General features: G+C 37.0%; 1 protein-coding gene across 2 annotated transcripts; it reads left to right on the forward strand.

Annotated features, from left to right (window-relative positions):
• Positions 1–1,088: 1,088 nt before the first annotated feature.
• Positions 1,089–18,046, forward strand: LOC123006290 (filamin-A). 2 transcript variants are annotated; one of them, XM_044400666.1, is made up of 23 exons: positions 1,089–1,215; positions 2,641–3,060; positions 5,788–5,932; positions 5,980–6,109; positions 6,156–6,361; positions 6,597–6,976; positions 7,029–8,181; positions 8,233–8,474; positions 8,530–9,096; positions 9,238–9,579; positions 9,628–9,800; positions 9,851–10,294; positions 10,343–10,510; positions 10,558–10,688; positions 10,737–10,872; positions 13,629–13,776; positions 14,271–15,256; positions 15,313–15,421; positions 15,489–15,653; positions 15,704–15,943; positions 16,661–16,854; positions 16,908–17,565; positions 17,613–18,046. In XM_044400666.1, the coding sequence occupies exons 2-23, from the start codon at positions 2,667–2,669 to the stop codon at positions 17,795–17,797; spliced, it is 7,296 nt and encodes a 2,431-aa protein (XP_044256601.1). In that variant the 5' UTR covers positions 1,089–1,215; positions 2,641–2,666; the 3' UTR covers positions 17,798–18,046. The 2 variants fall into 2 exon arrangements, with proteins under 2 accessions (XP_044256601.1, XP_044256602.1); XM_044400667.1 differs by lacking the exon at positions 8,530–9,096 and having other exon boundaries at positions 1,090–1,215; positions 17,613–18,044.
• Positions 18,047–19,874: the final 1,828 nt, after the last annotated feature.

The following is a 19,874-nucleotide window of genomic DNA, read 5'->3' on the forward strand; positions in this document are numbered from 1 at the left end:
GTGAACAAGTTGTTAAAATATATAGGGTGCGCCAGAACTCAGGCCCCAGAGAAAAATGCCATATAAGGTAAGGTATGTACCAAGAACATGGAATAAATGTTAAAAAAAAATTATCTATAAAAATTTCGATGTTATGAGGGTTAAAATTTTGCATTTTGACTCTATTTCTGATAATGTAAAATTTCTCATTTCTTTTTCTTATCAACGATACTGATATTTACAAGAGGCTAAAACATCTAAAGTGTATTGATGTTTTTTATCTTTTTGGACCAAAAAATCGTAAAGTCAAAATGTCTTGAAGTTTAACTTTGTTTTAATTTCAAGGCAGTTTCTAATTTCTGTTATAACCAGAGTAGAATTCTTGAAATATATATTTTTTAATTATTATTATAAAAAACAGGGGTAAAATCCTTAAATTTTAAGCGTTTTCAAAGGTGAATGTGTTTGGACGAAATCGAATTCACCTTTGGAAAAACAGAATAGACTCCTTAAAATTTTGTCTTTTTAAAAAAGGGTGACTTTGAAGAACAGAGTAGATTTGATAAAAAATGATGTGTGCTGAAGGGGCTACTATAGTAGTTAGCTTTACTGTAATTGTTAAGATTCAAGGTAAAATGTAAATTCTCGCGTAATACTTCCATATAAGGTTCTGAAGCTTAGTTTTCAGGTCACATTACTCACAATATAGTCAAATATAGTTTAATTACTTACGTAACTGTTGATCTCGAAAACGAAAATGCGAGAGGAGCTAATTTGATGATTTTGATGGAATCATTTAGGGACTAGGGGATAAAAAGAAACGGCAATAAATGATAGGGGTACAAAAAGAGTTAAAGATTGTAGTTGTTTTTATGGAAATATGTCTGAAGACACTGAAGAATTTTAAGTGCGGTTATCGGCTCTCAAGCAATCGCGTAGGCCATTTTTGACTCCGGGGTTATTTTGATAGAATATCTAAGGTAAGAAAGGTCGTAGACTCGTATAAATTTAACAAAAATCGACATGTGACACAAAATATGGAGCTGAATACTGAAAAAAGTGGGGTTAAGTTTGAAGACAATCTATAAACAACCAAACTCATGGACGGAGGTCTATTCTTAGTTTCACACATATCTTTAGTTCGAGTCGTGTTCAGTCTTTCTACTACATCGAAAGTGTTATAAAAGTGCAATGATTTTACGGAGGATTCTCTAAATAATATCGCTAATAAATTAAGTGAGTACAATTAAAGTCGCACCCCCGATTAAATTTATTTAAATATAAACACTTAATTGTTTTTCATTTTCATAAATTGCTTAATATAGATTACTCCGTATTCGATAAAATTTTTAAGCCCGAAAACATTTTTCCAAAAAATCTATTTTCAAAGTTACGTATTTTGAAACTATTTATAATTCCCAAACGTTTACATGCAATATTAGTGTCAGGTACTTCATAATGCTTAAACATATATTTATTTGTTCATTATTAATTTCAATAAACATCGGAAACAAAATTATTTCATTGACGCGCATTTTTACCGTCATCTTTGTTCTGGTCTAAAAAAGCTGAAAGGCAAGTGAAATATTTAATAATTAAAATGTATAATAATAATTTAGAGAAACATTTTTATAAATTTTTACATTGAAACAAAAAAATAATCATTACGATTGTATTAAGACATGTAAGGAAAATTTTTCACTAGGTACCTATTTTTAAAGTAGATAAAAAACATAAAACACCACAACCACATCCGTCAAAACGACTTTTACAACGAACAAATTGAGCGTCTAACAAGTTTTCATCCAAAAATACATAATTAGGCAACCAAATATACACAAATTTTCAGCAAACCAATTAGTGGTGAATTACTTGAGCCGCCCTTGATAATTTGTTTATTTATATATAAAGAAAAATAATTGGATGGCATTCAAATACAGGACAAGTTTGATATAAATAGACTTGAGATGTGTTTTAATCCTCATTAAACGAAATCTCTTTTAACAGCGTAAATGGGCAAAAGAGATTTTCGACTTTGCTTTTTTCTTTGATGGAATGTCGAAAGTCTTCACATTGCGAAAGTTGGTATTTTTACCACGGTAGAGAATGACAAAAACGTGATTCAAATATTCGAGAATGGGTGAAATTACTTATCAGCATCTGCCTACACATGGGCAAACCCACGAGTAAATTTATCCCTAGCTAAATTTGACCAAATTATACATTTTTAGGGAAATAATGCCAACTCAGTTGAAAAGGGTGTGAATTTATTTTTTTAGAAGAGGGGAATGTAAAAATACGAACATTTAATAATTAATAAGAGTTTTGGTGTGATTTGTTTATTTTTATTATTATTTCATAGTAGCATATATTTTTAAAGATGGTTTAATGTGGAAAGAATAGGTGAAAATTATAGCCTTTGATTTTTTTGAAAGAAAGAAACGTGGACAGTAAATATATTTTTTTGATTTGCTAAATTAAATATAAAAATTCCGTTTGGTAACATGGAAAATTGCTTATTTATTTCCTGTTTGATTATCACTTTATTATTTTATTATCTAGTCGGCCCTTATTCCTTATTTTGTTTTTTTTTTTTTTTTGAAAAAGCTTGGGTTTGTTGTCGAGTCGGTAGTATTGTTTGTTGTATATGGTGTGTTTCAGAGGGGTCATAGGTGAATTTGATCAGCATGGCTCAGTGTCCCTACCAAAGCAACTTCCAGCAGCAGCAACCGGTCGAGGCTTGTATGCAGCGCGATGTGGACTATTGTGAGTTTAATGACGAGGACGAAATGGTGACGACCGAGCGCGAGTTGGCGGAAGACGCACAGTGGAAAAAAATCCAGCAAAACACCTTCACGAGATGGGCCAACGAGCACCTGAAGACCGTGCAAAAGCACATCGGAAACTTGGAGACTGACCTCAGTGACGGATTGAGACTTATTACCCTAATCGAAGTCCTCGCAGGAAAACGTCTCCCAAAGCACAACAAGAAGCCGTCGTTCCGGTCCCAGAAACTAGAAAACGTCTCGGTGGCCCTCAAGTTCCTCCAAGACGACGAGGGAATTAGAATTGTTAATATCGGTGAGTGGACATCGGCCCTGCTCTACTCTCTGCTTCTTTCTCGAATTCCTGCGGCCCTCCGGCAGCAGACCACATACCACGTTTCTTGTTGCTTTTTTCCAACAAGACCGGAGTTTTTTTCGGTGAAAAACCTCGAAAATTCAATGCCGGAAAACTCGATCGGAAACAGGAACTCAACTAATCATGCGAATTCCTCAGCCGCTAAAACACACATTTTTTGTTTTTTCTATTATTTGCTTAAAGTTTCCTGTTATCGCATATTTACAGTGTGATGTGCTAAAAATAAAGTTGAACATCATTGCGATCAAATCCTGCTAAAATTATTCATTTTACGTGAATATTAGTTGTGTTTATGCTGACCCGATCAAATGCATTTGTGTCATTATTATTGCTGTTACTATCACATTTATAAATAAACTGATCGGTTATTGTGGTCTCACAACATTTTTCTAGCATTCTAAACAATAACGGACGTTCAAGGTTTAAAAACCGACAATTTCTAAACCCGTTTTCGAACACTAATCCTGTCAGACTTTTCTTTTTTCCTTTTTAACAATATATTATACTGTTCTATCGAACCGGACTGATCTACTAATACAAGAAATAAAATTAATTTAGGGAACAAGAGGTCAAACGCAGTAAATGACTTTAGAACAATATTTTTCTTAAATGCAGATAGAGTAATGATAATAGTCATTATGATATGATGTTTTCAGTATTATTCTCAAATTACTGTAAAGCCTGTGCATACCAAGCGTCATATTTGCTGTCTAGACTGTTATTTGCGTTTACTTCAATTCAAATCGAGTGTATTTTCTTACATTTTACATTTTTACATTGGCGAGACCTTCGCGTTTTGAAACCGCAGTTCTTCAACCGCGATGACAAACACGTTGATTGTGCTATTTTTCATTCTAATATCGCTACGATTTTGTGAGAGGTGCCCCCTATTATATAATGTTAAAAAATCTTTTAGTGACGTCATTTTTAATTAGACCTGTTGAAAAATGCAGCCATTTCGATCTGCTTGTCCACAGCCTTGAATATTTTTATTGCTAAAGTAATTTGTTGCATCCTACTGCCAAATTCCAAAGCAAATCACTGATAAGTTAATGATAACAAGTGATTGAACTGTTTGAGAAGAGTAAACACAAATCTTAATATCTTCGAGTCAATATATAAGTAAGTACTCATTGGAAAATTTGAAATAGTATTATTTTTCAAAATTTGCATGATGACGTCAGCCGTTACATCATCAATTTATTTGAAAAAGTCACTTATCGATGCTACAGGGAGTCAAAAGTCGGATCCAGTTGGCCATGACAAAATTTACTCTGATTGATTGTAAATTAAAAGTAAATTATACTTGTCATTTATGTTTTACGACATGCTAATCAAAAATAGCCAAAATTGTGTTGTGAGCAATCAGCAAGTGGCATTTTACTTACAGCAGCACGAATTAATCAAATTATGCTGGTTGTATTTTTTACATTCGCTTATTAAACACAATCAATTTTTCAAAACAGTATTTCCTTAGAGTCAAGTTATTTAAAAAGTGTAGGTAGTCGTCAAATGTGTCATCACTTATCAATTTAACACTTACATACGTATTTATTAAATATACCACTTATTGATATTTTTGATAAGAATGATGTATTTTTAGTCATTCAGGAAACTTCCCCAACTTTTTTAATTTTTTTTGTGCACTTTCCCTTCTTGAATTAAAGCAAACTTTTAGTTAAGTCTAAAATTTTCCACATTAACTAAGATCTATTATGAATTACTAGTATATATTTTTTTGTGTAGTTTTCGGAAATTTGTATGTATTTGTTTTGTACATTTTCAGTTTCCCTTAATTATCTATAGGGCAGCCTTTTTTCATACCCACTAAAAATTGAACCATTTTTATCAAACCGTCAATCAGCGGCGCTTCCTAAGCGAATTTCCTGTTAATTGTTAAATATAGCCTACTTTAATTGAATCTTCGGTTTTTAAAAGAGTCAGAGGAAGTCGTAATTAGAACTGTTATCATTTTCCTTTTTCGATAAAGCGATTAAACACCTTCGAAAGCTTGAGTATTGTCTGGAATAAATGACTGAAGTGTCCACTTCTAAGAAAAATTTATAACGGTGACATCACGCTATGTTTAAACCGTATTAGTAATAGAATAAGTTAATTTTGAAAATGCATAAACATTCATGGAATATCCTACATAACACCTTATATTACATATTTTTATTTGGAGGCTGACGCCATCGACCTTGTAATACTTTATTCATCTCGTTTTAGTCGTGCATCGGGAATGAAAAATAAAAGGAGAAATAAAAAAATGGACTTATGAGAAACGTCTATTGCGTGGATTTTGGTTCAATTTTTGCTAGGTAAAATTGACATTGAAATCGCTATTACGTAAGAATTCTTTGAATTCAAGTCGAATCTGGTCGGTCGTCTGCTATGTTAACGTTCTTTCATAAATGGAAATGATTGCGATCTCTCTTCTACACAATTGTTATCCTTGGCCGTCTAGATAGACCCAGTTCCATCGTTCTACATTTCTCTCTATACCTTAAATAGGCCTAAAATTCTAGAATTAACACATCTAGTATTTTTTGCAACTGTAGATGATACGCTTTTCTACTTTTCACACCGTTTATATTTCCTTGAAACAATATCTGTAGCGAATTTCGAGTCTAGACTTTCTAATAAAGCAGACAAAATTTGTTTCAGATTCGAGTCACATAGTCGATTGTAAATTAAAATTAATATTAGGTTTGATATGGACGTTAATTTTACATTACTCTATATCTTTGCCCATGTGGGAGGGCGAAGACGATATGAACAACGGCGGCACCGAACCCACACCCAAACAAAGGTACTTAACAACCACATTTTGACGAATAAATAACGCTCCAAATTTAGGCTAATGAACTGGATCCAGACTAAACTGCCAGACTTGCCCATACGTAATTTCACAACAGACTGGAATGACGGAAAAGCTGTCGGAGCTTTGGTCGACGCCGTAGCACCCGGTCTTTGCCCCGATTGGCCGGTATGTAAAAACCGCATTTTTGAAGCGCAATAACACGATTTATTAGGACTGGAATCCGAAAGATTCGGTCGAAAATGCATCGGAAGCCATGGGATTAGCCGACGACTGGCTGGGAATCCCCCAGTTGATCAAACCGGAAGAAATTGTCAACCCGAATGTCGACGAACAATCGATGATGACATACTTGTCACAATTCCCAAACGCCAAACTCAAACCCGGGGCCCCTTTGCGGCCTAGAACTAGTCCTAATAAGTAAGTACGATAACGATTCTCCTGGAACAACCAAATCTTGACACCGATATTAATTAATTTCTTTGTTTCGTATTTAGAATCCCTCCTCCTCGGTAAGTTTAGATCGAGAAAATTAACGCATTAATTGGTTTTCTTCACAATAGAGAGGACTAATGATTAATAAGTGTGATCGCTGTGTTTTTTTCCAGATGTTTTGATTTTTGGAGGATTGTGACTGATGGTTGTTTTTTTCCAGGGTAAGGGTTTATGGTCCTGGAATTGAACCGACTGGACCCGTAGTCGGGGCTCCTGCTAATTTCACTGTTGAAACGTTTTCGGCCGGTAAAGGACAAGTCGATGTAGTTGTAGAAAATCCAAAAGGACAGAAAGAACCAGTCGAAGTACGTTTTAATAACGACAGAAATCTAACTTTTTCAGTTGCATATACGCCGCAAATTGAAGGCAATCACAAAATTTCGGTTAAATTTGCGGGACGCGAAGTCCCAAAAAGTCCCTATTCTGTCAAAGTTGAAGGACATGCGGGGGATCCCACAAAAGTGACAGCTTCAGGTCCAGGCTTACAACCAGAAGGTGTTTGCATCAATCGGCCTACTTATTTCGATATTTCGACCAAAAGTCTGTTTTAGTAACATTTACCAGAGTTGAATTCTATTAATTATTTTTATAGATGCTGGTAAAGGGGTCCCTGAAGTGATAATTTTAGACCCTTCAGGTAACAAAAACTCGATCCCAGTGACAGTCCGTCAAACCAATCAAGATCTGTGGCGTTGCGAATACATTTCACCTACTGTTGGTTTACATTCCGTTAACATTTTCTTCGCCGGCCAACCCATTCCAAAAAGTCCCTACGGCGTCAAGGTTTCCCCTGTTTCCGACGCTCGGAAAGTCCGTGCGAGTGGTCGTGGTCTTCAACCTGCTGGTGTCCGAGTAAAGGATGACGCTGATTTTCGAATATACACTGAAGGGGCAGGTGAGGGGGTTCCCGATGTCCAGATTATCGGACCTGGAGGGATCAAAGAATCTTGCAAAATTACCAAAATTGATGGTACTACCTATTATGCCGTTTATCATCCTATGAAAGAAGGGCGTTATATAGTTATGATCACTTTCGCCGGCCAGGAAATCTACAAGTCGCCATTTGAAGTCAACGTAGGTCCGTATAAAGAGACTCTTATCCGGGCATATGGTCCAGGTTTGGCCGGAGGAGTCGTCGGATATCCAGCTTTGTTTACAGTAGAGACCAATGGGGAGACTGGAGCTTTAGGATTTAGTATCCAAGGCCCTTCCCAGGCTAAAATCGAGTGCCACGATAACGGCGATGGCTCCGCTCACGTCCGCTACTACCCGACAGCCCCTGGAGAATACGCTGTTCATATATTATGTAACAACGAAGACATTCCGAAAAGTCCTCACATTGCTCAAATTCTACCAAATACTGACTATCATCCGGAAAAAGTCGAGGTTTACGGACCCGGAGTCGAACCTACGGGAGTCCAAAAAGACGTTCCTGCGAAATTCACTGTAGATGCACGAAAAGCAGGCTCGGCACCGCTTGATGTCAAAGTAGATGACGCTAATTGCAAACCTGTTGAGGTCGAGTTGACTAAAAAGCCTGACGGTACTGTGGAAGCTGTTTACGTCCCTCATGCCGGCAATAGGCACACAGTGCAAGTGAATTATGGCGGAGTTGCGACTAAGAATTCACCTTTCAGGGTTTATGTAGGCGAACCTGTTGACGCTTCTAAGGTTCTTTGTTTTGGTCCAGGAGTCGAAGATGGGGTCAAAGCGAACACTCCGACTCACTTTAACATTGATGCAAGGTACGGCTTGTGACTTTTTTAACTGTTTTTTTTTAATGATTTGTACTGTAGAGATGCCGGTGATGGCGAGTTGGATGTACATCTTGTCAATGAAGAGACTCGGCAGGAAATTCCGGTCAAATTGACCGATAATGGCGACAGGACCTACACCGTTGATTATGAAACTCCTCAATCGGGGATGCATACAGTGACTCTTCATTATGGCGGTTTACAAGTCCCAAGCACTCCGATCAAATTCAAAGTGCATCCGAATGTGGACGTTTCAAAGATACGAGTTGACGGATTAGAACCAAGTAAGTCTAATTTTTCTTCTTCTGTCTCTTCTCCTATAACAATTTACTGGTATAGCGGCTCCTGTGAATAGTTTGCAACAGTTCCGTGTAATCACTCAAGATGCAGGTAAAGCAGAATTCGCTATTTCCATTACTAGTCCTTCCGGAAGTAAAGTCAAAGCTCATGTGATCCCGACTCACGAAGGTTACTTAGTAAATTTCACTCCCACACAGCTGGGGGAGTACCTACTAGGGATTTCCTTTGGTGGCGAACCTATTTCACATAGACCATTCAGACTGACATGTCTGACTGGTAGTGACCCTTTGAAAGTTAAAGCTTCAGGTCCAGGTTTACACAGAGGGATTGTAAATCGACCAGCTGAATTTATGATAGATACTAGAGGCGCAGGTCAAGGTGGTTTAGGGGTGACAGTTGAAGGACCTTGCGAAGCTGCTATCAACTGTCGAGATAACGGTGATGGGACCTGTTCCGTTGCTTACTTACCCACCGAAATCGGCGATTATGGAATTAATATCACTTTTAACGATCAACATATTCCGGGTAGCCCATTTCAAGCGATTATTGTACCAGAAGTTGATATGAACAAAATTAAAGTTTCTGGAAGCGGGATTCAGTTACACGGTAAAATGGTGTGCGTAGCCGTTTGCCAATCCGATCTAATTGCTGACGCCTTGTTTTCTCCATTAACTTGTTGTTGTTACTGTTCTGCATGCAATGACAAAAGATTCATTCCACAATTATGACACTCGTTTTCCGTTTCAGGTGTTTTCGTTGATTCTCCTACTGATTTCCTTGTTGATACTAGGGGCATACCAAAAACCGCCGATGATGGCATAGTCACGTGCACTATCACGAACCCATCTGGGGCCCAGACTGAAAATTTAGTCACCCCTTTGCTAGATGGTACTTACAAAGTTAGTTATACACCCTTTGAGGAAGGTAGACATACTATAGACATTTTTTACGATAATGTGCCTGTCCCTGGATCACCTTTCATTGTTAATGTAAGACGAGGTTGTGACGCCAAAAAATGTATAGCTTATGGTCCAGGCCTAGAACAAGGCTTTTTGAATAAATCGAATGTTTTCACCGTTGAAACCAAAGGTAGGTGTTTTGGGGTAAGTTTGAAAAAATTTCTAACACAAATTTAAGGTGCGGGAACTGGTGGCCTTTCTCTTGCAATCGAGGGCCCTTCAGAAGCCAAAATGACGTGCAAAGACAACAGAGACGGTTCTTGCTCCGTTGAGTATGTCCCCACCGAGCCAGGCGAGTACGACGTTGCAATCAAATTCGCCGATCAACACATTTCAGGATCTCCATTCAAAGTAACTTCAAGTAATTCCGTAATCCCAACTCTCTAACCTCTCTCTTGAAGGTCCAAGTGATGCCAGACGTCGACGAGAAGTTGGTACGTGCCTACGGCCCGGGTCTGGAACCTTCAAATTGCCGTTCAGGCATCCCAACTAAATTCACAATAGACGCATCAAAAGCAGGTCCAGCCCCGGTTGCTGTCAACATAACTTCCGACCAAAAACCGCTCCCACGACGACCAGAAGTTAAAAATAACGATGATGGTACTTTCGAAGTGTCATACATCCCGCCGAACGAGGGTGCGAACCTTAAAGCCCAAATTACATACAACGGAAAGGATATTCCTAATAGCCCGTTTCCAATTAAAGTTCGCCCAACTGTAGAACCCGAAAGGGTGAAATTGAGTGGTCCTAGCATTGACGAAAATCGAGTACCGGCTTCCATACCCACTACGATTAAAATTGACACTAAGGAAGCCGGTTATGGGGATTTAGACGTGCAAGTGATGGTAAGTAGCCCAGTTATAGCAATTTTGGGGATTTTAAGGCAAGTTTAGGGCCCTGATGGTAATCCACGGAAAGTTAAAATTACCGATAATGGCGATGGGACGTATGGAGCTACTTTCGTCCCGGATGACTGTGGCAGATACAAAATTGATGTTAAATATGGAGGAAAAGAGGTGACAAAGGCTCCAATTTCGACTCAAGCTTACGCAATAGGAAATGTAAGTGTTCGCGTAACCGGGAAATGGTAATAACTTTGTTGGTTTAGGCTGAAAAATGTAAAATAACCGAAGGGGTAGAAAAGACAATTTGTAGTGGGGAGTCTTATTGCATTACTGTTAATACGGAAAATGCCGGTCGGGGGGCTGTAACTTGTAGGATTAGGTCCACTAGTGGCAGGTAAATAGTGGTTTGGAGAAATATAGAGTCTCTCTAAAAAAATTATAGTGATTTAGATATTAATATTGTGGATAATGGAGACGGCACATTCAATATTTATTACACTGTTAACGACGCTGATGATTATACAATTAATATTAAGTTTGGTGGGCAACCAATTCCAGGTGGCTTCTATACATTTACGGTGAGTATTTGAAATATTTATTGGAATGTCAATGTGCTTTTGTTTCGGGAAGTTGTTTAAAATTTTGTATTAATAGAATGTTTTTCAAGCGTTTAAGCACGCCGCTAATCGTATCCGTTTGACACTTCTTTTAAAAATACTTCTATTTTTAAACGAAAGTCAAGTATCAAAAATTTTGACTTAGACGTTTTTGCATACAATGCTAACTTTAATTACAAACAAATGCCAGTATTTATAAAAATAAGCAGCTGCAACGCGCCATCTATCTTTTTATAGTTTTCATTTTCCTAAAAGATGTAAATAAACAAGTTTGACAACATATTTTTGGAAAGGAAGCAATTTTGTCACAATTTTGTTTCGCAACTTTTACTACGTGACCTTATTAACGTATTCGAATTAAAAATAAAAATCGGATTTAGAAATATCCATATTTTTGGTAAAACCCCGTGTAACCGATACGTTTTGCTCTGCTGCCAATTTTTTTGGTTATTATCGAATCGCGTGATTGTAAATTCTGTGAACTTTTATTATAGCTTATCATCTGAAATATCTCGAATTTTTGGCTGGGGGCATATCTTGAGTAGACAATTTTGTCGTCATAAGTCCCCCCACCAGAAGCCAGCGTCGCTCCACCCCCACTTTATTCCTAGGAATTAGGTTGATTTTGTATTGAATCAAATGGGCCTAAAATTGTAACTAATTAAACCTTTGGCTTCAATTAAGATAATTTTTGATCATTTGAAAGCGTGACCACTTTGAGGTGGAAGAGTACCGAAAAAAGTGATGCTCTATTGTCTCAAATTACCAATTTTTGATTAAATTTATATTGGCGGAAACAATCGGAAATAGCCGAAGTCTTGAAGAGCACCCACCAGATTTAAAATTTCTATATGCATGTAATTTAATTGTCTTCAGTCTTGTGAGAGCATTTGTATCGTGGTTGGGCTCAAGGTATGTTTGAATTCAAATTTTGAAACTGTTGCTTGTGTTTTTTTTTATTTTTTTGAGTGAATGAAATTCATTCAAAAATTCGAAAATTTTTTCCTAATGACCGGCGGTGAGTTTTATTGCAGTTGTACTAGACGGTCTGGTGCAATTACATCGTAATTGCAAACAGACTGCTACGATTTATTTATAATTTGTATTTCCCGGAGGAACGAATGATTTATTTTCCCACATATTATTACTCTAAAGTAACGTTTCTTTGAAAATATTTAAAAATAGTTGACACTTCCAGACCTTCCAGCGGGTGCCGTTTTCTGATTGTTAATAGCTCGTTTTAAATATAGATTCTAATTAGGGAAAGTGCCTCAAATAATCCGAAACACTTTGTCATTTTTTTCATGCAGTGATTTGTCTGGGTGTCAACGACAGTTAATAAATGATTTGGTATTTTTTCATAGACTTGCCAACTTAAGCCCCATTTCATTGACCTGTGCAAATTAATCAAATCTTTTATTTTTCGTCACTTAAATCGGTTTTTTTTTTGGCAAAATTATAATAGCCGCATTGTGTGCGACAACAAAACAAAATTATTCGATGTTTACTCCGTTGAAATTAATCTGCGCTAAAATGCCAACTATTATGTCTTTTTTTTTAAAATTGCGACAGTGTTTATACAATAATAGCAATAAAATAGATCCGTTAATATTTTAGAATATTCAAATAAAAGTTATTTTTAGATTATAATCCTAAATCTAATTTTATGTTTCTTTGGGTATTTATTCAATTCAATCAGAGTTCCTGTTCTTAAAATAACCAAAAAAATTGTTAAAAAGACACTGATGAATCTGCCGATAAATCCGTTAGATGATTTTTATAAATAATTTAATTAGTTCAAGCTAATTAAATAAGAAAAAATTACATGTGGTGCCAACCGAACAAAAATTTCAACCGCTAAAATTGTATTTCGACGACAATCTCACTGAGAAATCAGCGACAGGTGGATCTAATAAATAGCACTCAACTATTCTTCTAATCTAAACGCACCTACACACAATACAACTAAGTTGTTTCGTTTAGAAAATCCAAAACTCAAAACTCGTGCCGAACTCAATTCAACGTTATTGACAGGAGCAATGGCCCCATTAATCGTTTTTAATTATATTTTTTGATTTATTCAAAGAGAAAATATTCATTCACAGAAGCAAATGTCGCGAAACCTAAAATACGCGCTTCTATTTTCAAATTAATAGCTTTTGAAATCTGCGTTTAATTACGTCTCGTGTTCCTGTTAGGACATTAGTAATAACATCAGACAATCTACTGCAGAAACGACACAGTTACCAAAAAAAGAATTTATATTATTTTCGCTCAGGAAATAACACAAATTCATTTTTTATAATATGTAAATGTAAGCTCTAAAAATTCGTGTTTTTTTACTAAAAAAAATAGACTCAATTTTTTAAATAGTTGCTCTTAGAAAATACAAATAAAAAGCTTATTGGTTTAAGGTTGAATTAGAGGCATTTATGGAATTTGATATTATCTTATTTTTGATTTAGAGTAATGCAAATGAAAACACATCGTGAGTCATTTTGCCGATCTGGCTATTAAAATGATCGTCTCTCGATAAGTTGATGCAAAAACATTGAAAGCATTTGTCGACAGATAGTTTTTGGCACAGAAAATTTGTAGAAATCGTATCAAAAATGTAATTACTTGACTTTATGTAAAATAAAGAATCACATGATGTGGTCCAAAATATCGGTAGATTTACGTCAGACCAAATTGAGTCTTTATTTTCGATTTTGTAGGCCGAGGAAGTTAGTAAAACCGAGAAAACCAGTGTTAGTCACTCACAAACCGAATCTGTGAAGAAAACATCCACAAGATCGAAGCAAACTTTCCGACCTCTTAATTTTGATAATATTCCATTGCCGAGCACCGGAGGACACGTCACAGGTAATTATCGAATTTGAATTTGTTTTAATTAGTGGTCTATTTTCGTAAAAACTTGGATATTTGAAATTCTTCTTCGACGCAACCTAATTTTTCCACCGGAACAGATTTTGCTATTTTTAGATGGGGAGATTTTAACACCTTATTTATTTCATGCACTGAAGTGTCTTTGCGCACTCATTAATTCAGTTGCAATCAAAATTTGACGCGATCAAATCAATATTCTAAAATGTTTGCGTGGTTAAATAGCACAAAAGTGTCAGAAGAAAGGGAAGTTTCTCAAATTTATATCGAAATTTTCAAAACTGTAACTTATTCCGAGACCGATCACGAAGAACATCCGGTGGTTTATAGAAACGTACCTTCGATACCCATCGGTGGAAAGGGCTTTGGCGTTGACTTTAGCCCCCTCACATTTTTATCCAGTTTCTCAATTTACTCCCATTTGGGTAAATAAAATTAGGTAAAAATTATTGAAATCTTTTACTTTCTTTCAGCCGAAATCAAGATGCCAAGTGGAACGACTGACAAGCCTGTAATCGAAGACAACCATGATGGTACTGTTTCAATTCGTTACGACCCACGCGAGGAAGGACTTCACGAGCTCGCCGTGAAATTCAACGGAGAGCACGTCCAAGGATCCCCATACAAAATCCACGTCGACTCCATCAGCTCTGGCTACGTAACGGCTTACGGCCCAGGTCTCACCCATGGAGTTTCAGGAGAACCCAGCAATTTCACAATTTCGACCAAAGGAGCCGGCGCTGGAGGCCTTTCCTTGGCCGTCGAGGGCCCCAGCAAGGCCGAAATCAGCTGCCACGATAACAAAGACGGTACCGTTTCAGTCTCTTACCTACCGACTGCACCAGGCGAGTACAAAATCTCAGTCCGATTTGGTGACAAACACATCAAAGGCTCTCCCTTCAATGCGAAAATCACGGGAGAAGGGCGTAAACGGAACCAGATTTCGGTCGGTTCCTGCAGTGAAGTGTCTCTTCCCGGGAAAATCTCCGACGCGGATATCCGATCACTGAATGCGTCGATTCAGGCACCAAGTGGCTTGGAGGAACCATGTTTCTTGAAACGACTACCAACTGGGAATATTGGAATTTCGTTCACTCCTAGAGAAATCGGGGAGCATGTCGTTTCGGTGAAAAAAATGGGCAATCATATTACCAATTCTCCTTTCAAGATCAACGTCTGTGAAAGGGAAGTTGGAGATGCCCGCAAGGTTTTGGTGTCCGGAAATGCTCTCAAAGAAGGCAAAACTCACGTTCAAAACACTTTTAACGTCGATACAAGAAATGCCGGCTTCGGAGGTCTCTCACTGTCAATCGAAGGGCCAAGCAAAGCAGAGATACAATGCAACGACAACACTGATGGGACTCTCAACATATCTTACAAGCCCACCGAGCCTGGTTACTACATTGTCAATTTGAAATTTGCCGATCATCACGTCAACGGATCCCCGTTCACGGTCAAGGTACTTCCAAGTCAAAAATTTTGACAATGCGTTATTTGACCTATTGGTGGTTCTAGGTCACTGGCGAAGGGACTAACAGGCAAAGAGAGAAGATCCAAAGGCAGAGAGAAGCCGTCCCTATTACCGAAGTTGGAAGTCAGTGCAAACTCACCTTCAAGATGCCCGGTAAGTCCAAAATTGCGTCAAAACCCAGAAATCGAATTTTGGACTGGATTTGACGGTTATTTTACAGGAATTACGTCATTCGACCTCAGCGCAACTGTCACATCTCCTGGAGGTGTAACTGAAGATGCGGTTATTAACGAAGTCCAAGATGGCCTTTACGCCGTCCATTTTGTGCCCAAAGAATTGGGGGTGCATACTGTTTCCGTGAGGTATAAGGACATCCACATCCCTGGTAATACTTTTGATTTTCGTGTTTATAAAAATTACAATTGACAAATGAAGGTTCTCCATTCCAATTTACTGTGGGGCCCTACCGCGACCATGGGGCTCATTTGGTGAAGGCCGGTGGCGCTGGTTTGGAACGAGGCGAGCAAGGAGAGCTCAACGAGTTCAATGTCTGGACTAGAGAGGCCGGAAGTGGACAACTTGCCATTTCAGTAGAAGGCCCGAGTAAAGCTGAAATTAATTTTACCGATCGCAAAGACGGCTCTTGTGACGTGTCATACCGTGTCTCTGAACCAGGCAAGTATTCTAGAATGTGTAAAAATTGGCATTTGGTTCGATATGGGCGGCGGGAATTGATTGGGGACCCCCGGTTTACACATATTATTGGTTGCATACACACATGGGAAACTGGGTCGTGGTTTTTAAATGAGTTGCTTGTATTTTGGCAACGGGCACAAGAGCGGTGTATTTTTGGAGAGTGACAAACAATCATGTGAATGAGTTTGTGGGCACTTCCTATTTTGAAATATGTCCACTTGAATTATTTAAGTCACTTGAAGAGTGGAGCGCTCGCGTTAGACTTGTCAGTGGGTAGGGGAATCCCGTGTGTGTTGTTTTGTTATCATTACACCTTTTTGGGTCAAAATATTTGCATAAATATATTTACTTAAGTCTATTTTTACTTGGCACCGGTCCAAGTTGAAATTTTGTGGCATGTTTCAAAGTGTGTTATGCTGTGACAAAAAAATAACTTCAAGGTAGTTTTAAAAGTTAAATATAGAAGATTGAATCATATATTTAATAGTTAGTAAGATATTTTTCATATGACTAAAGTAGTCAGCCAATATATGTTTGTTCCCATCGACGAGTCAATGTTTCTTTTATTATTGTGACAAAAAAATGTACAAAGTGTGCCACGAGATTAATTTAGACCAACCCTCACCTGTAGAAAATGAAGGTTCTCGATATTCAGTTGTTTGTTGGTGAATTCGTAACACTAGTTTTGTGTGACAGGTGAATACCGTATTGGATTGAAATTCAATGACGAACATGTGCCAGACTCGCCATTCAAGGTTTACATCTCACCAGCCGTTGGTGATGCCCACTTACTCGAAGTCGCTCAATTCCCAGAGGGCTGCATCCAAGCCGACAAACCATCACAATTCATCGTACGCAGAAATGGGGCCAAGGGCAATCTAGACGCTAAAGTAATAAAAAAAATCAACAGGTGGTTATAAAAAATCATAACTTTGAATTTCAGATTATTGGCCCTTCAGGCCACGAAGACGATTGCTTTGTGCAAATCATCGACTTGGAGGAATACTCCGTACGTTTCATGCCTCGCGAGAACGGCATTCATAAAATTCACGCTAAATTCAATGGAGTGCACATCCCGGGATCCCCCTTCAGTGTCAAAGTCGGTAAAGACACTGCCGATCCTGCTGCCGTCCATGCCGCAGGAGCTGGCCTTAACGACGTCAAAACAGGTGTCAAAACTGACTTTATTATCGATACTGTGAACGCTGGAGCAGGTACTTTGGCTGTCAATATCGATGGTCCTAGCAAAGTTTCAATGGACTGTACTGAAGTCGAGGAAGGGTACAAAGTACGATATACCCCACTAGCCCCCGGAGATTATTACATCAGTATTAAATATAACAATAATCACATAGTGGGGTCTCCGTTTAAAGTCAACAGTAAAGGAGACGCGAAAGTTGCAGATATAGGAGGGCAAGAATCGTCTTCAGTCGTTGTAGAAACAACAGCGAAAGTTGGCAAGGGACTGAACAACTCGAAAGGAGGACCGGTTCTACCACATTTCAAGAGTAACGCCTCCAAAGTCACTTCCAAAGGACAAGGCTTGAAGAGGGCTTTCTTGGGGAAACAGAATCAGTTCACTGTCTCTGCACAAGACGCTGGTAAGTTGATTTAACAGTTTAAGGACTCGATTTCAGTGTGTTCCTAGGTACCAATATTTTATTCGTCGGTGTTCACGGACCGAAAGGACCTTGTGAAGAGGTATACATCAAACACCAAGGTCGCAATCAATACGCCGTTAGTTACGTTGTGCGAGAAAGAGGAGATTATATCGTTATCGTCAAGTGGGGTGATGACCATATTCCAGGTTCCCCGTTTAAAGTGGAAGTCTAGATATTTAAGTAATTTTATTTTTTCATTACCGTTAATTACTCGGTTTGGTGGAAAATGATCAGTTTTTTGTAAATATCTGACAATTTTCAAAACTTGTTTTCCACTAACTTTTCATGGTGCCTTATTATTTTTAGTTTCATATTATTTTTATCTGTTGTAGTAAGTTATTCTTAAAACATTTAATAGTAATTTTTCTTATATACATATTCGCTGGTATTTTAATTTTTTCCAGTAAATGTTATTTTACTACAATAAATTTATGCATAAAATAAATACAAGGTTTATTTCTCCAGATCCCCGAAATGAAACTCGTGACTAAAGCTACGATTTTTTAATATTTTCATAGTAGTCTAATATGTGTAATGTTCCAACTCAGATTATTAGGCCTAATTTTCTTGGTCATTTTCTTTTGTTCTATGTATTTCTTTTTCAACAAAAACCCGTATTTCTACCAAAACATCAAAAACAACATTGAATTTGACTTTTTAACCCTAAGTTCTAACTCATATTTTCCCAAATCATCAATTTTTTTTGGAAAATGAGTCGATGTTCAAGTTTTGTCGTTGAAGTTTGTTGAGTTTGAAAAACAGCCCATTGAAGTCTGTTCAAAAACACAAAAAATTAAGAAAATGACCTGTTTTTAGACCTTTTTATCGATTGAAACATCAATTTTTTATGCACACTACCCTATTTTTTATGGCCTTTTTTAAAATGTGAGCCAGACCTTTTTGCCAAAAATAAAGAAAACTACCCTGTTTTTTTATGATTTCTTAAAAATGTGAGCTAGACGTAACAACTGAATCTGTGGTTTTTGTTGAAAAAAAATGCGAATCCGTCCCATTGGTTTCTAAGAACGCATTGAACAGTTACCGCGTACAAATACGTTTAGAGCAGTTAACAACATCAAAGAAAAAAAATTTGAATTAGCAATGCCTTTATGGTTTTTTTATATTAAGAAACAAATATAATTTCAAAATAAGTCATTATTTGCTTTTAAAACATTTTAAAAGTAATTTTGTAGATACACGGTTTGAGCAGCGAACCACTCGGCGTAGATATGTTTGGAGCAGTTTAAGGGTTAATATAATTAGGTATTCCTCTGTATAAATTCATAATTTAACGAACTAGCTGTGATATTTAGGAAATTTTATAAATTTTCTGTAGCGGAAATTGTTTTTCTTATGTGTAAACATTATTCAAATTTTTTTCATCTTTTTTTACAGACAAGAAATGGAAGATAACCGATATGGGGTACTAATTCACTTAATTGAGCAGTTAAAACAGATTAGTTTAAAACGTAAACGTGATAGGATATCGTTTATCGGTTATTTTGAAACTAAAATAGGTGTTGATGCTATGAGCATATGGAGAAACATTCAGGCACAGAATAGAATGATTTCAATTTCAATTTCAATTTCAATAAATCCGTGTCCATTTTTGCCTGATGTATTACAAAGATATCTACTGCCACAGCAAACTTTGATCCACGTGGATGACAGAACTGTAAGAATTACATTAGAGGATGGAGTACCATTTATTATAATTTTTCCTGATAGCAACACAAAGGAGCATTTTGTTACAACACTTGGAGATCTCAATGTGTTTAAGTTTTAATTCTATATTGGTTGTTTTTGTTCTTGCAGAACTGCAAGTTCCTCACCGTCATCAGGTTCATCATCAAGTTCATCAGGTTCATCATCTAGGGAGTCAGAGTCATCAAGAGTAACTGCCGCTGGGAACTTCGAAAGAGAAACTTAATATAACATATTTATAATTATATGCAATTTAATAAACAATTTTTGTGAACATGATATGACTTTTCAATCTTCAACAAGGGCACAAATCCTTTAGTTAATTATGATATGCATTAAAAAGAGATTTTTTAACTTACTAACATTAAAAAAAGTTCTGATAAATTTTCTGTTTTTTTTTTTTTTATTAAACAATTGTTTGTTTTCTCTCTAAATTGATATAGAATAACTTTTTTATTTTTTAATACAAACAGGTTGCAACTTGACACAACTGAATGCAAATTTTAAGTTTTTAAAATAATACCTAACTCAAAAAAAAATTCCAA

The sequence above is a fragment of the Tribolium madens genome, unplaced genomic scaffold (assembly GCF_015345945.1).
Source record: "Tribolium madens isolate multiple individuals breed KSU strain unplaced genomic scaffold, Tmad_KSU_1.1 Scaffold_2;HRSCAF=44;Tcas5.2_LGX, whole genome shotgun sequence".
NCBI lineage: Eukaryota > Metazoa > Arthropoda > Insecta > Coleoptera > Tenebrionidae > Tribolium > Tribolium madens.

Coding starts and splice junctions, on each gene's coding strand:
- LOC123006290 (XM_044400666.1), top strand. CDS start 2,667: ATGGCTCAGTGTCCCTACCAAAGCAACTTCCAGCAGCAGCAACCGGTC. Junction 8,475..8,529: donor AGTTGACGGATTAGAACCAA/GTAAGTCTAATT, acceptor TTACTGGTATAG/CGGCTCCTGTGAATAGTTTG. Junction 16,855..16,907: donor AGGGCAATCTAGACGCTAAA/GTAATAAAAAAA, acceptor TTTGAATTTCAG/ATTATTGGCCCTTCAGGCCA.